At 36.4% G+C, this 17,866-nt stretch overlaps 1 protein-coding gene across 7 annotated transcripts in view; it reads left to right on the forward strand.

Annotated features, from left to right (window-relative positions):
• Nucleotides 1–17,866, forward strand: part of FRYL (FRY like transcription coactivator) — a 246,852-nt gene that overhangs the window by 154,474 nt on the left and 74,512 nt on the right. For 6 of the 7 annotated variants that reach the window (XM_081234991.1, XM_081234990.1, XM_081234992.1 and 3 more), the window contains 8 exons: nt 2,246–2,353; nt 6,927–7,164; nt 8,607–8,792; nt 9,056–9,142; nt 10,621–10,889; nt 13,527–13,722; nt 14,388–14,512; nt 16,137–16,194. In XM_081234991.1, coding sequence (XP_081091117.1) covers nt 2,246–2,353; nt 6,927–7,164; nt 8,607–8,792; nt 9,056–9,142; nt 10,621–10,889; nt 13,527–13,722; nt 14,388–14,512; nt 16,137–16,194 — 1,267 coding nt within the window. The remainder of the gene's footprint in view (nt 1–2,245; nt 2,354–6,926; nt 7,165–8,606; nt 8,793–9,055; nt 9,143–10,620; nt 10,890–13,526; nt 13,723–14,387; nt 14,513–16,136; nt 16,195–17,866) is intronic. The other variant, XM_081234993.1, reaches the window with a different exon arrangement.

Here is a 17,866-nt window from a genome sequence, read left to right on the forward strand (position 1 = left end):
GGTCGATCCTTGCTTGTTTCCTTCCTTGTTTCCTTCCTTTCTCTTCTGGATTTCGCCCCTATTGCCATCTGCGACAGCTTTTAATACAGCGATTCCTCCCACAGGCTCAGTTTTCCTCTTTAAAGTGCTGTCAAACCAGTACAGATAGCCAAAGTCATGCTGGATCCATCCAGTTTGTTGTCAGTGATGAGGCCTTATACTTATTCTGTGAGTGAGAGATAAATGCTAGTGACCCCAGATGTGTGTGGACATGGTTGGTTTATTAAGTCAAACAAATGCTCTTATTTCCAGAGCCTTGTTCAACAAAAAAAGAAAACCTGAGAATCTCCTGGGAACTTAGGGTACAGAGGGGAAAATGTACGAGTGGCTTTTTGTGTGAGAAACTGTACCTCATCTCACCCCCATCCCACTGCCAACACTGCTTGTCAACCCATGTTTTTTTTCCCTTATTGTTAGGGACTTCCTCCTCAGGAAGATATATTTTATGGCAATAACTTCTTTTACTTGCTAGGAAGTATCTACATATTCTTTATAAGTGGACTTTTTTTTAAGGTGTTAGTATCTGCATTGTACATCTTAGATAACCAAATTGGATATTGGATCTCTCAATTAATGCATAGTTACTATATACTAGAAAATGTTAATATCTCTGAGAGTTTCTCTAATGCGAAGTTTTTTTTCCCTGCGTTACTTCCTCTGGGAAGTCTTCATCCTTTTTGTCACACTTTCCTCATTTCTGCCTGTAAATTTGCCCTCACTGAGTTCCTCTGGCTGCGTATGTAGTGTCTTCAATGACAGCAGTGTCAGCATTCCCCGGTCAGCTAGTTCCTCTGTAACTCCATTAATGTTTGATTCATATTGGGTTGACCAAAAAGTTCATTTGGGTTTTTCCATAAGATGTTACAGAAAAACCCAAACAAGCTTTTTGGCCAACCCAATATTTCACTTCCAGTATTCACTTTTCCTTTCTTTGCTGTACTTTAATCTTTGTTGGCCAGTTTCCTCTTTTGATTATCCATTTTTGTCAAATGCCACCTGAGTTTACCCCTGGAGGCAAGGAATCAACACAACTACATAATTTGCCATGTATGTGTGAACCAAATAACAGATGTGCAGTGGCCAATCACGACAGACTTTGAAAAAATTAATGTGATTAAATCACTGGTTATGATACACATCTGTTTTTTACGTCCTGATTTGTGCACTGAGGAGCTAATAGGGAAGCTTGGCTACACAATTACTTACAGTTGATGGTAACGGAAAATTGAACCACATTGTTGGAGACTGGTATTATGTAACTAAATTGTGGTAACTGAAATTCATGCATGTTGGAACCAAGCTGAGAAAACTCACTGTATATAAAATCACTAAAAGTAACTAGTAGGTCCATTGCCATGATAATGGATACTGAGCCGAAAACTCTTAAAACATCCAAATTCTTGTTTATATAAGAATTATTTTATTGGGCCAATTGAAGAATAATTTGGGTAAAATAAATTAACAGCTTCCCCTTGAAATGTAGACCAAAATAAAAACCAGTATCTAGAAGGTGAGATATTTAAAATAAATAAAATCATTGAATAACTAGGGGAAAATACAGAAGAATTAAATTGTATCAAGCCTCTGGAGGAACCAGGATTTTCAAAATTTCACATATTTTATTACATAAAAATTTTAAATATGTTTGTGTGTGTGTGTGTGTACATTCTGAAGTAAAATAAAAAGACAAGAAAAAACAACTCCAACAGTAGTATATGAGAATGTCTGTTTTCTAAAACCCTTGTTAGTATATGATATTAAGAGAAAGAAAAAATTTTGTTGATTTTATAGACCCCCCCCAAGTAACTAATATTTGGTTATTTAATGTCAATTTTATTATTTTAATAATTAAATATTATCAAAGGTTAAATATTATATATTTAATTCTATTTGAAACCATTATAATATAAATAATTTACTTAAATAATACTTATTATTTAAACATAATAGTTGTTATACTTGTTTTCAATTACTGAAAACCTTTTTTGCTGGCTACCTGTGTTTTTTTCCTGAATTATCCATATATTCTTTTCTGCATTTATAAACTGATAATTATTTACTGGATTTGTATATGCTCTTTTTATAATAAATACATTAAACTTTTAGAGGTGGGCTCATTTTCTGTAATAATTTTTCCAAGTTTGCTTTCATTGTCTAGTGTATGTAAGATTCTTCTTATTAAGTCCTCTTGTGACCTGTTTTTCAGGGGGGAAAGAAAACCCAAAATTGATTTGTTTAGAACTTGTATTGCTGCTATTCCAAGGTTGATTCCTGACGGTATGAGCAGAACTGACCTCATTGAATTGTTAGCAAGGTAAATGAGAATTACTGTTTGTCAGGTTACCTTTTATCTCTTTAAATCTCTTTAAATTTCTAATGCACCCCTTTTACTATTATCACTAAAAAAGTAGTGATAAAGACATTTTTCATCCTTTATTTGATAACTTTCTAAACTACCATTTTGTCTTTTACATTTTAACACTTTCTCCTCATTCATTTTTTGTTGTTGTTGTTGGTGGTGAAATTTAATCTCAAGATGTATTTAATTACTTTTATTTAATTTCATGGCAGAGAGGTCAAAGCCTTTCTTTCCCCAGGGAATGAGAGCAACGAATGACCTGATATCCTAAATGTGAAATCCTAAAAGTATCTTTTTTTTTTAATATCTTTATTAGAGTATAATTACTTTACAATGTTTTGTTAGTTTTTGCTGTATAACAAAGTGAATCAGCTATACGTATACATATATACCCATATCCCCTCCCTCTTGTGTCTCCCTCCCACCCTCCCTATCCCACCCCTCTAGGTGGTCACAGAGCACCGAGCTGATCTCCCTGTGCTATGGGGCTGCTTCCCACTAGCTATCTGTTTTACATTTGGTAGTGTATATAAGTCTATGTCACTCTCTCACTTCGTCCCAGCTTACCCTTCCCACTCCCAGTGTCCTCAAGTCCATTCTCTAGTAGGTCTGCATCTTTATTCCTGTCCTGCGAACCACTTTTTTTTTTTTTTTTTAGATTCCATATATATGTATTAGTATACGGTATTTATTTTTCTCTTTCTGACTTACTTCACTCTGTATGACAGACTCTAGGTCCATCCACCTCACTACAAATAACTCAATTTCATTTATTTTTATCACTGAGTAATATTCCACTGTACATATGTGCCACATCTTCTTTATCTATTCATCTGTCAGTGGACACTTAGGTTGCTTCCATGTCCTGGCTATTGGAAATAGTGCTGCAGTGAACATTGGGGTGCATGTGTCTTTTTGAATTATGGTTTTCCCTTGGTATATGCCCAGTGGTGGGATTGCTGGGTCGTATGGTAGTTCTATTTTTAGTTTTTTAAGGAACCTCCATGCTGTTCTCCATAATGGCTGTATCAATTTACATTCCCACCAGCAGTCCTCACTCATTTTTTAACTGTTAAAGTTCTTCTGGATTCCCCTATAAATCCTTTTTTTTTTTTTGTGGTACGCGGGCCTCTCACTGTTATGGCCTCTCCCGTTGCGGAGCACAGGCTCCGGACGCGTAGGCTCAGCGGCCATGGCTCACGGGCCCAGCCATTCCGCGGTACGTCTGATCTTCCCGGACCAGGGCACGAACCCGCGTCCCCTGCATCGGCAGGCAGACTCTCAACCACTGCGCCACCAGGGAAGCCCTACAAATCCTATTTTTAAATTCCTTGCCTTTCCATCTAGTACTGTTTCTTGGGACTTGTATACCATGTTGTCTCTTAACATATGGGCATTATCGGTGTATGACGGCCCCACTGGGCAATTAATTAGTGTGTTAACTCCTACAGTCATTTCTTTAGCACCTAGGGTGATAACCAGGTCTCATTTTCACTTTTTCCTCTTATTGCAGAGGTAGCATTCAAGTTTTTATCTCTTTTCTCTACTAGGCTCTGTAAATGAGTAAATAACATGGCATCCAAACTTAAATACCAGCTCCCAAAAGTAATTCTAAGTTGAGGTGATGGCCTTTTGAAAAACCCCTTTGTTGACATAGTTGGGGATTCTCTTTAGATAAGGAGTCAGCAAACTTTTTTTCTTAAAGGACCAGATAGTAAATATTTTAAGATTTTCAATTCGCGTGGTCTCTGTCACAGTTACCCATCTTTGCCACTGTAGTGCAGAAGCAGCCACCTGTGAAGGCTCCTGGCTGGATTTGGTCCTTGAGCCATAGTTTGCTGGCCCCAGCCTAAAGGGAAAACCAAGTGCAAAGACTATCAGGGCAGTGATACTTGATCACATTGAAAGATGTTTACTGCTCACTGGGCACTTACCACTAAGTCTTAAATTCACAGTGAATAAACAGTTAATAGACCACTCCAGCAACCTTGTCTACCTCCTTGAAAACACCTAGCATTTCACACACCTGCGCACTACCTATCCTCAGCGGTTGCGGGTTGCACTCAGGCCTTGAATGGTATTGGTCTCTTAGGATTACGAGGAGAAGAAAGGGGTTACTGGTTTTTTTTTTTTTTTTTTTTTGCGGTACGCGGGCCTCTCACTGTTGTGGCCTCTCCCGTTGCGGAGCACAGTCTCCGGACACGCAGGCTCAGCGGCCATGGCTCACGGGCCCAGCCACTCCACGGCATGTGGGATCCTCCCAGACCAGGGCACGAACCCGTGTCCCCTGCAATGGCAGGCGGACTCTCAGCCACTGCGCCATGAGGGAAACCCAGAAAGGGGTTACTTTGAAACTTTGCACCATGAGATAAATTCATCCCTTCCCACTCTATCTCTTAACTCTTGCTTTAAATTAGATTGCAGAGTTACGAAGTTCTTGCCAGTATTAGGGAAGGAAAATAAGTTTTAATTTTTATAATGCTATTCCTTGGGAAAGCAGTAAACAACTCTCATTCAATTCCACTCTTACTCCTCCCACCTCAGTTTAACTCACCTACGTCTTTGTGGACGGCAGTTCATATCCCCCACCAAAATGAAATTGCATCTCCAAGGGGCAGGGATAGAGGAGCAAACATCTCGACAGTGATTGACAATTTGCTTTGCTATTTATAATACTTTGCTTCTTTCCCCTGTGGTATTCACTTACCAATTAGTTTATTTTGGCAGAAAGAAAGATTCTAGGGTCTGCTTACTTTGTCCCCAACTCCTATCATTTGGAATTGTGATGTCTAAATCTTATTTACTTAGAAATAAAGTAAGCAGACAAACAAAGCAAAGATACACTGTAAATTTGCAGACCTGTTTGCTGTCTCTAGAGAAGGTCAATTTGTTCTCCTGCCTTAAATTATTCAGGCACCATTCTCTTCATGGCTATACCCCGAGTCACACAGATAGGTGTAAATTTCGTGGATTTAAGGGATGTTAAAATGACCTTTAAAGCCAGCAGCACAGAGTCAGTCACTCTCCTAGCCCACAGTATCGCCTTTGGTGCCACTATCAGAGACAGAACACTGGGCTAGAGACCCTTGATCTGACCCCATGTGGTACTTCCAGTGCGCTGCTCTAACTGCTGCTGCTTCGTGGTTCACTCCTAGGTCTCTGTAGCTGTAATACATTTTCTACTCAGTCTCATGGTCAGATGAATGTTGGCTTAGTGAAGACCTGAACTGAGCTCAGCAGGGCAAAGACTGTGGTATCTCCTCTCACCTAAATCACACAGCTCTCTTCCTCTGTCATTGAGGATAACTCCATCTTTCCAGCTGCCCAAGCATGTAACTGTGGCATACTTTTTTTTTTTTTTTTTTTTTTTTTTTGCAGTATGCGGGCCTCTCACTGTTGTGGCCTCTCCTGTTGCGGAGCACAGGCTCCAGACGCTCAGGCTCAGTGGCCATGGCTCACGGGCACAGCCACTCCACGGCATGTGGGATCTTTCTGGACCAGGGCACGAACCCGTGTCCCCTGCATTGGCAGGCGGACTCTCAACCACTGCGCCACCAGGGAAGCCCTGTGGCATACTTTTTAATACACCTGCTTTTCTTTATTCATTCAGGCTTTTTCTAACTCTGATGCATTTGTCTTGATGGTCAATCATGAAAATAATACTCTACAGCCCCAAACGGAAACTCATATTCATATAGCATTATATATTGGTAGCTTCACTGCTGCAGCCATGTTTTATGATTTTCTTGTTTATCATTCTCTTCTTTAAGTTCCATTAAAATCCTTTAACTAATATTAATTCATGTCCTCATATTGTATTGATGTCTTTAAAAGGTAATTATATATATCCTCTCCTATAATTTATTTAGACTTAAACTCTTGAAGACCTTATGGGTTAGTTTGACACTTTTTTTTTCATTTTCTTTCTATGCATACCCCATTTATGAAGTTACTTCTAAATTTATTCTCATTCTCACTGTCAAGAATTATTTCTGTTAAACTGATTCCATCTTGATTTGTTGTATTTCTTTCTCCACAATCAGCCATCTTATGTTTAACTGTAACCTCAGCAGCATGAAAGGAATGATAGAGATGAATCATGTCCTTTCCAGTAAAGGACTAAATAAATATGAGCTAGCACTAAGGTATTATATGATTGGACGTAATTTTTGATTGATTATAGGATAATATATGGTATTTTAAGGATTAAAGAATTTTTTAATGTAATTCTGATTTGTCAATCTGTGTTTTCTAAAGTACAGCATTTGAATTATGATTAAACTTATTATTCTGAATTATAGTACAAGTACCAACTAATATTAGTAGATTGATGTGTGAATGTAAATAAATGAATATAGTTTAGCATAAGGATGAATATAGCACAAAAAGTGAACATTGGTTCCTATCTTCTTACTTCTTATGAACCAACTGAGAGGGTATATTTTTTAAATTCTTAGTTTTACGTTTTAGATGATAAAACTCTTTGGAAGGTTTTTGAGGTTTGCTAATGGAATTTTGTTCTTGGTAGGCTCACAATTCATATGGATGAAGAACTACGTGCTCTGGCTTTCAATACTCTGCAGGCACTAATGCTTGATTTTCCAGATTGGCGGGAGGATGTTCTTTCAGGATTTGTTTATTTTATTGTTCGTGAAGTGACTGATGTCCATCCCACGCTTCTTGATAATGCCGTAAAGATGTTGGTGCAATTAATAAATCAGTGGAAACAAGCAACCCAAATGCATAACAAAATCCAGGACTCACAGGTACCAAACTCTTTTGTAGTGTCTCTTTGTATGTGGTCAGTGGTAGATGACCAGTGATGATGTTAAAACATACTGACTTTCTCAAAAACTAAAAGTTTTATTAGTTTTACTTCCTTTCAAAGTATTTGTAATCCCTTAAGCAGAACTTTCCTATAGTTTATATATAAAATACAAAACATTTGCGTGTCCAACCTTTCCAACTTTCTTTCTTTGGTAATAATTATTTTTAGTTTTTATTTTTATTTATTTATTTAAAAAAATATATATATATTTATTTATTGGCTGCATTGGGTCTTTGTTGCTGCACGCAGGCTTTTCTCTCTAGTTGCGGTGAGCGGGGGCTACTCTTCGTTGCGGTGCATGGGCTTCTCGTTGCGATGGCTTCTCATGTTGTGGAGCACAGGCTCTAGGTGTGTGGGCTTCAGTAGTTGTGGCACACAGTCTCAGTCGTTATGGCTCGCGGGCTCTAGGGCGCATGGGCTTCAGTAGTTGTGGCACGTGGGCTCAATAGTTGTCGCTCACGGGCTCTAGGACGCGTGGGCTTCAGTAGTTGTGGTGCACGGGCTCAGTGGTTGTGGCACGTGGGCTCAGTAGTTGTGGCTCGCAGGCTCTAGAGCGCAGGCTCAGTAGTTGTGGCGAATGGGCTTTGTTGCTCTGCGGCATGTGAGATCTTCCTGGACCAGGGCTCGAACCCGTGTTCCCTGCATTGGGAGATGGATTCTTAATCACTGAGCCACCAGGAAAGTCCCGGTAATAATTATTTTTAAATGAACATAGAAACTAGAGGCAATTCTAGCTCACATTTAGGTTGTTTCCAATATATTTAAAGCTGATACAATAAAAAATTTTGGTAGCCTTTCAGTTGAGTTATTTGATTGTTTTATCAAAGGCACCAGTCCCCATTTTACATATACAGTATGTGTGCTTCTTAACCCTAAAAGGTGCTCAAATTATTGATTTGTGATAATGTGTTAAGTCGTAGAATCTTGGAATGTTAGAGCTGGATCATCTAAGCCAACCCAGTTTCTCAACCTTTAAAGAGCCTACAAATCACAGGGGCCTGAGAATCTCTCTTTTTAACGAGCTCCTAGGTGATGCCACGTTGCTGGTCCACACTTTGAGTACAAAGGATACCATCCAATCCCCTCATTTTCCATATAGAAATGTTAGGCCGGTAGTGACTTTAAGTGTCAGCTCTAAGGCTTTTACCAAGTAGCCAGAGAGTGATAGAACTTAGGTACAGAATTCCTGTTTAGACTGCCAATTAAATGCTTTTTTCACTATGTGACTATGACATTTTTATAAATTAAATGTTATTTAAATTTCTTGAGCTGAGACAGACCTATAGCCATCATTTTTATGATTTGCTTTACTCTTTAGTAATTGTTTTGCTAGAATGTCTATACATACATATATTTTTTAACTTCTGTTTATTTTTCAAGCATGGTATGGTTAATGGAGCTTCTCATCCCCCTCCTCTGGAAAGGAGCCCGTATTCCAATGTATTCCATGTGGTTGAAGGGTTTGCACTTGTCACTCTCTGTAGCAGTCGACCTGCCACTAGGAGATTAGCTGTCAGTGTCCTTAGAGAAATACGGGCTTTATTTGCACTTTTGGAAATACCTAAGGTAAGATTTAGATATCTCATCCAGCTATCTAATGAAAGTACTTAAAAACTCCTTTTGTCCATCCTTATTCCATTTCTGTTTTTACTGTGCAGGGATAATTTACTTTATAACAAGATCTTTTTGACAGGGTCTAATGTCACCCACCTGCCCTCGATTCCATTTGTAACAAATAGGGCTAAAGTGAGTTTTAATGTTTACCTAGGTTTGACGGCTTTTCTGAAACATTCCTAAACTTTTTTAGACATGTGATGTCTTTTTTATAGGGTGATGATGAATTAGCCATAGATGTGATGGACAGGCTGAGCCCATCCATTCTTGAGAGCTTCATCCATCTCACTGGGGCCGATCAGGTAACTTTAATGATTTTGTGCTATTCAGTCGTGTTTTGGAACTTAAGACATACATACATACACGAGTTTCTTTTACAAATGTCATGCATTAGAAAGTATTTTTGAAAATGGTAAAGTGCTTTGAAAATAAAAAATACTTTTTAAAAAGTGGCATACGCACACACAACGTGGCACTAGTTTATGCTATGGTCAGTACTCTTCCCACAGAAATAAAAATATTTTATCTTTGTAAAATTCCAACCATTCCAGTCTAAAAAGTTTCACTTAAATCTGAAGCTTCTATCGACTATTGTTTGCTATTTATTACGGTATATAATATTCTTGACCTATATATGCTGGTTAAAAGGCTGTGGAGAAAATTTTTGTTGAAATTCGAAGCAAAAAATTGTGCTTACCTTCAGTAAGTGTATTTGTTTGCTTTGCCACGTAAATTTAAGTGCATAGAGTAAATATATAGTATTTTATGCCTGAGTCATATGTAATTTGACTCATTAAAATGAAGAAAAACACTTTGTCAACACATACATAAGAAAGCTGATGCCAACTTTCTTAGTTTGGCTTGGGGGAAGAAAAGGTCATATATCAAGATTTCAAAACTGATGTAAGAATAACCATCACACTTTACTACTTGAAATTATTTTCTTCCCGTTTGGGAATACCTGGACAAGAGGTTTCTGTGCTTTCCACATAACACTTGGCTCTCATACCTCACGAGTTATATGTAACCAAGAGAGATATTAATAAAATTTTATAAACCTAAGAGATGGCTATAAATCTGTGCAATTTAAAGCATTCTGTTTTAGATTATTAACCATAAATTGAGAAGTGGATGGCTCTCTAGTGCCTAAAACAGTTCCTGACTCGGAGCGGGTACTTTATGAATATCTGTTGAATGATCGAGTGAATTGGGCCTCTGTTCAGTTTAAGACTCCGGTTTTTGTTGTTGTTTTGTTGTCATTGTTGTTGTTTGAATCATAAGTAATTTGCTCTTAAGGTAAGTCTTTATCTCTTCAGTATAAGAGCTTTGAATATTATTGAGCAAATATTTGAGAATATGTACCTCTGGAGAGGAGCCCATTTCCCCGTCTGTTCCACTTATGCTTATATAGGGCACATCAGCATGAAAGTTAATGGTTCATTTTTGAGTTCTCTAGCAGCTTCAGTATGCCCATGAAAGCTGCATATTCATACATGAATTACATAAGTAGTGGTTCTTAAACTTTTTGGTTTATGGATCTTTTTTGAGACTAACACAAACTATGGAATCTCTCTCCAGAAAATTGCATGTACACATGTGCACAAAACAGCTTATATGCAGTTTCAGGAATTCTCTGCTCATATTACCCCTGTTTAAGAACCTCTGTTCTAGAAACTAGCAATAAGCCACTTATAGTTAGAAGCAATTTATATGGCAAAACTTTGAAAGTTGTTGAAATATACAATAATCAATTGGTTTGTTTTTTTTTTTCTCTGCATAGACTACTTTGCTGTATTGCCCTAGCTCAATAGATTTACAGACATTAGCAGAATGGAACTCTTCTCCTATTAGCCACCAGTTTGATGTGATTAGTCCATCGCACATATGGATATTTGCACATGTGACCCAAGGCCAAGATCCATGGATTATAAGTCTCTCCAGTTTTTTAAAGCAAGAAAACCTTCCAAAACACTGCCCTACAGCTGTGAGCTATGCTTGGATGTTTGCATACACAAGACTTCAGTTGTTATCCCCACAAGTTGATATAAAGTAAGTTGTTTTTCTAGTGCAAGTTTTAAAATATATAGACTGTCAGCCTTCATAAGGTATGCATTTGAAAAGTTCTACAAATTGGAAATCCCATAAATAACATGCCATAACATACTGGTATGTGAAGAAGGGAGATGAAAGTTGTAAAGGATCCAGTCTCATTATCCTTTCATTCTTTTCGTATAATTTGGTCTCACCAATTTGTAATCGTTCATTTACTTAATAACACACTGCTTGATACGTAGTTTGTATCCAGTGAATGAAAGAATTAATGAGGAAATCATCCGAAGATGAATATGGATGCGAGTATAGATAAGTTCGTAGATAAAGGGTGAGAAGTGAAGGGAAACCGAGTTCAGTGACCTTACTTTTCCTGACAACATTATAAGGAAGGCCGTCCACTGTTAGGGATTCGTGATAATGACTTTGGTTGTAGTTCTGAGGATAATGGTAAAGAGTTGGAGTAACTGGTGATGTGATGGAGAGTTGACCAAGGCTTTATAACTGCAGGTTAGTCTTGCTCTTAAATTTTAAAGAGAATTTATTTGAGTTAGAGTTCCTGATTTCACCTTATCCAATATGCCATTGATCAGATTGCATGGCATGAGTCCTCCTATCATATAACTTGACCATATAAACCCAACACCGGGATAAACTTAACACCTTCAGCTCATATTTAAGCCTGCACAAACCTGGCTCCTCCAGTCTGTACTTTCTCCCTTACTTTCTATCAATGCTATCCATGTACTTTATGTTGGAACCAAAATAAACCTCTCAGAGTTCAGTGAATGTGGTCTGCAGTGTCTATTCCGTGAGCTTTTGTTCACATGAACCTAGAATGCTTTTTGTTTTCTTTATGCCCTGCCCATATCTGATGCATCGCAAATTCCACCTTATTTTTAAAGCCTTCTCTTATATCTCCAACCCAGAGTAATTATTCCTTCTTTTACATTTGTGTGTATCTATATATACATATATATATATAAACATATATATATACACACACACATATATTTTTTGTTTTTGTTTTTACTGTTTATATATATATATATATACACATGTTAATTATATATCTATGTAGATTCTCAGGTATTGTGTATTGGATGCTGGTTTTTTAAAGAAGATTGACACTTGCCACCTTGCATAACATTTATGAACTTATTTAGTCCCCTTTATTACCATATTTTAAATTATAAGCCCCTCTCCTACCACCATTCCCTATATCCCCTTTCTGCTCTATTTTTCTTCATCAAACTTAGTGCCATCTGACATTGTTTTATTTTTCTATTATATATCTCCCCTAGCACACATGATGGCAGTGATTTTTTTTTAAGCAGGTTTCTGTTTTTGTTTTTTTTTACTGTTGTCACAGTGCTCTGAACATTTTTAAGATACTGAGAAACTGTTGACGAATCAGTGAAACGATAACGTATTACTTATCGATAGATTATAAATCTGTTGAAGGTGAGGAATAAAACTTAGTATTTTCGCTGTCTTTGTTTTGCTCTCAGTCCTTAATCCCAACAGAATTTTTGGTATTTGGAAAGGTTTATGGAATTGTTCCAGAATATTTTATTGGTCTAATCTCTCAAAACAGAAATTTGATAGAAGCCTTAAAAATGTAGATACTTTAGGGGAGGGGGAAGGGTAAGCTGGGACAAAGTGAGAGAGTGGCATGGACATATACACTACCAAATGTAAAACCGATAGCTCGTGGGAAGCAGCCGCATAGCACAGGGAGATCAGCTCGGTGCTTTGTGACCACCTAGAGGGGTGGGATAGGGAGGGTGGGAGGGAGGGAGATGCAAGAGGGAAGAGATATGGGGATATAAGTATATGTATAACTGATTCACTTTGTTATAAAGCAGAAACTAACATACCATTGTAAAGCAGTTATACTCCAATAAAGATGTTAAAAAAATGTAGATATTCTTTGACTTTGCAATTCCATTTTCAGGAATTTACTCAAGAAAATAATAAAACATTTATTATAATTAAGCATATATCCAAATGTATAGTGTTGTATATAATAGGGAAAAATTACTATTAGCTAAAATATCTTGACAGTGAAAGTGTGGCTGTATAAATCATGATAATCTCTATGATATAACACATGGTCATCAAAAATGATGTCATAGAAGTATATTAATTTACATGGAAGATGTTTAAATATATATGTTAAGTATAAAAAGCATGTACAAAACAAATGAAACAATATTCAATTTTTATAAATTGAAGAGATGTATTTATGCCTTTATTTTAATGTATATGAATTGAAGATATGTAGAAGACTTACAGTGCATATTTTGGCATAGGATTAAAGGTGATTTTCATTTTGTTTTCACTTTTTTTCCCTACATTGAGCATGTATAACAAGTTATAAAATGTGACCTGATAAAATATTAACTGTACTCACAGAAATAATAGATTAGGTTAAAATGATCCTAAAATGTGTTTTATTTTTCAGTCTAATATTTTATTCATTATATCTTATTCCACCAGGATTCAGTGGTAGTAATAAAAACTTTATGCTAACCATCTCCCCTAAATTGATAGAAATTTAGCTTTAGTTTTTAAAAAAACTTTTCAAAACATGTATTATTTATGTCTACCTGTTTTTCTTCTTCTTTTTTTCAGTAGCCCCATCAATGCTAAGAAAGTAAATACTACCACAAGCAGTGACTCATACATGGGCCTGTGGAGAAACTACCTGATTCTTTGCTGCAGTGCAGCGACTTCCACGGCATCTTCAACATCTGCGGGTTCCGTGAGGTGCTCTCCTCCTGAGACGCTGGCGTCCACCCCTGATAGTGGCTACAGCATTGATTCTAAAGTAAGTTTTCCGCACCTGCCACTGAATCCAAATGGCAGCATAAAAATAATGTCTTAAAATTTCTTTTTCAGGACAATAAAATAACTTGGTTGAAAAGTGTATTAGTTACTTGGGCTAATACTGAAAATAGTTCAAGAAATCCCATTACTATTTTTATGGATTCTTAGTTGGAATCAATAATGCATAAAGTTTTTCTTTTAGAATTTCCCTGGATCATGTAGGGGTACAAATAACTTGATAAGAATAGTGACATAGTCTTCATGATATGACACAAAATATTATCAGGTAGTTAGAGGAAATTGACAAAACTTAACACCTGGGTGCCTAACTTTAACACTGATGACTCTTAGAAGTAATTTTTTTACTCATTTTTACAGATCGAAAGAAATAGGCTGATGGATAAACAGCCTATTATATGATGATGAGTGTCTGTAAGGAGTTAAGAGACCTGCAAATCCCACTTCCATTAACGAACTTGTAGCGAGCCATTGGATAAATCATTTAACTTTTTTAGATTAGGTACACCACAAGTGAATTTTGAAACGACATTCATTCTAAAATGTCACCTATCCATTGTCCTTGACCAAATATTGTTGAAATGTCAAATTATTTATTTGGATGTACTATCATTAGTGGCTGCGATAAATATAATATTTTTTTTCCAGATTATTGGCATCCCATCCCCTTCATCTTTGTTTAAGCACATAGTTCCAATGATGCGCTCTGAGAGCATGGAAATCACAGAATCCCTTGTTCTAGGTCTTGGCAGGACCAACCCAGGAGCTTTTAGGTAATTATCTTTGCATGTTTTCTCTACGCCCTAAAATAGCAAATGTGGCTCCTTGGAGAGAAGGTGAGGTAGAGTACTTATTATCAGGATAGTTGCATATCAGTCCTGACTTTTACTAGCTAACTAGCCATTTAACATTTAACAGGTCATTTAATTTATCTGAGCCTTTATTTCCTCATTTTGATTGAGTAAATAACACCATATTTTCTTCAAAGAATGATTATGGAAATCAAATATATATTATACATAAATACATTCTAGAAATTATAAAATGCCATGTAAAGTTGTAATATTTTCCTACTTGATTTATTTACACAGTGATTCTGTTAGTTTATAATCTTGATCTGTTGCTTAAAACTGTAGTTTTTTTCCCCTTCTTGTTCAAGAGAATGACTATTCTTAAAAGAAATATTTATGTACATATTTTATATTATTCTTGGTGTTTTTGATAGTCATAAAGCAAATTCTTCATTTTTGCCTGAGTTTCTGCTTTGTTATTGCCTGATGGATCCTGACTTTATTCTTTTGAGGTTGTCCTCCATTGATATGGGGTGATGTTTGATGTTTTGTCTCCAAGATAACATGTACAACAGAGAATAGGTTAATAAATTGTAATATGTCTGTAGGTGTGGGATAGCATTCATTATAAATGAAGTGTTGGAAGATAGTTTATGACAAGTAAACACACGATCATGCTAATAGAAAAAATGAGATACAAAAATGATCTCAATTTCTTAAAAAACAAATCCCCATAAATAGAAACAATTCTGAGGCACATACTTTAAATGTCTGCAGCAGTTTCTATAGATGATGAAATCGTGGATGGATTTTATTTTCTTCTTATTTTTTTGTATTTTCCCAATTTTCTACAATGAGTACATTTACAGTTTAAAATCAGAATATAAGCAAAACAACAAAAAGATTATTTTCATGAAGTTCATACCCTTTGACCCATTAATCTCATTTGTAAGGATTAATCCTATGGAGATAATCAGAAATGAAATCAAAGATTAATGTACAAAGGTGTTCACTGGACAGTATTTATTTAAAAAGTTAGATAAAATTTAATGAAACAGTAATAACTGAAAATGGTTAGGAAAATTATCAATACTAGAGCATTATGAATTAATTAATGGCGTGTGAAAGTGGTTATTGCTAGTGTTAATTAAAGAAAAAGGGATACTATTTTATATATGTTGGAGTTTCAACTATGTAAAATGTATGTGGGTTGAAAATGATTGAACAGATTGTATTTAGCTCTACAAATTAGAATAAGTGGCCTATACCATTTTTTCTGTTTTCCAAATGTTCTACAGAGTGCATGTTATTTCACAGTCAAAACAAAACAGGGAATTCCCTGGGGGTCCAGTGGTTAGGACTCCAGCTTTCGCTGCTTAGGGCCTGGGTTTGATCCCGGATCGGGGAGCTAAGATCCCACAAGTTGCGCGGTGTGGCCAAAACCAAAACAAAACAAACAAAAAAACAATAAAAATTGTGTTTAAAACAGTAGGATTAGGGTTAACACTTGTTAGTTTACATCATTATATTAATATTTACATAATTCTACATGTCAGATTATATATTTAGCTATTAATTAAATGAATGTATATCATTTTTCTTCTAGGGAACTAATAGAGGAATTACATCCCATAATTAAAGAAGCACTTGAACGAAGGCCAGAGGTAAGCTGCGTAGTTTTCTAGCATTAAATATTTATTTGGCAAACGCTTAAAATTGGCTTCTCTATTCTATACAATATAACAAAAGTTAGAAGTTCAGAAGTAAATAAGTAACTAAGTCTAGTGCAGTTTTCAACATTTAAAAAATGTGTAGAACTCTTTTCCCCCCCACAAGAGGTCTTACTCAGAAACCCATTCTGTAATACAGATATTTAATTGCTCTACCTGAAGTTAGGATGGTCAGAGTCTGGATTAGAGCCCGCTAACCTTCTCTGTAAACGACCAGATAGTATTTCCATCTTTGCAGGCCATCCTGTCTCTGTTGCAGCTGCTCAGTTTTGCTGCCTAGACAACCAAACAAGTGGGTGTTGCTGTATAGTCCAATAAAACTCTGTTTATAGTTACTGGCAGCAGTGGGTCAGATCTGGCCTGAGGGCTGTGTTTTGCCAAGCCCAGGTCTAGATCCCCAAATCTACACATCAGGTTCAGAGCAACTTTCAGAAGCCACATGTCTTTTGGGACAGATGATATGTAATCCATAATTATAAGAATTATTCTGCACTCAAATAAAGTCATAGATAAAGGGTTACATGAGCTACAGAGAAGAAAGCCTCTGATTCTGCCTGTGGTGTAAGAGAATGCTTTATAGGTGAAGCATGACATTTAAGGTGAATTTTTGAAGCATATTCCCCAGTGGACAAGCAAGGGAAAGACATTCTAGGTAGAGGAACAGCATTTGCAAACTTTATTTAAAAATTTTGGACATTGCAAATTTTTCTTTGTAATTATGTTATGGGGAAAGTGACTGAATGTTAGGCTGGAAAGCAAAAAAGGAACTATCTTATGAAAGGCTCCTGGTTTCAGCTTTATCCAGTAGACCAGTGGCAGTGCCCCATATGGCAGTGGAATCTGAGAATTAGCCAGGAGAACTTGCTAAAAAGTATAGATTCCTGGGCCTATTCAATGAGAATCCCTGGAACAGAACTCAGAAATCTATTTTTTTAAGCACCTTAGATGAGTCTGATGTAGAACATTGAATGAGAGTCACTGCTATTAATGTTGGAGATCCTCTGAGGAATTTTAGCAGGAGAGGGAGATGGTGACAATAGCTACTTTTTATAGGGACCTTAAAACAGCATCTGTAATTCTTTACTCCTCGTTTGTAATTCAGCCCCGTGGAGTAGTGATAGTATCTCCATTTTGTAATTGATTAATTCTTGTTTCAGAATGATCATGTGGGTTACGGTGCAAAATGATTTATTAGAGCGAAGTGGAATTGGAAATAAAATTAAGTAGCAGTATTTGTACTTACAAATTTCAGGGCAAAAAGTCATCTTAGCAGGTGAATAGATGTGCACAGTGATGTGCCTTGAATGTGTGATATATTTTGAGAGCATTAGACTCACAATCTTTCTGTGGACACAAAGTGAAAACAGGTGGACTAAAACTTTGCAAAAATCCTCAAAGATGGTTAAAAAACCATTTCATTCAATATGAATTGCAGCAAACTTCGTAAGAGCTAAAAGAAACAGTAAATTTAATGAATTGGTTATCCACAAATTGGCCTGCTTTTGGAAGGCAGAAAACTGAATTGTGGACATGAAAGTGAATGACTAATTTTTAATTGCTCTGTATTATGAAAATTATATCATAAATGACATAATGAGCTATAGAA

This window comes from Mesoplodon bidens (genome assembly GCF_964165515.1).
Source record: "Mesoplodon bidens genome assembly, chromosome: 1".
Taxonomy (NCBI): Eukaryota; Metazoa; Chordata; class Mammalia; order Artiodactyla; family Ziphiidae; genus Mesoplodon; species Mesoplodon bidens.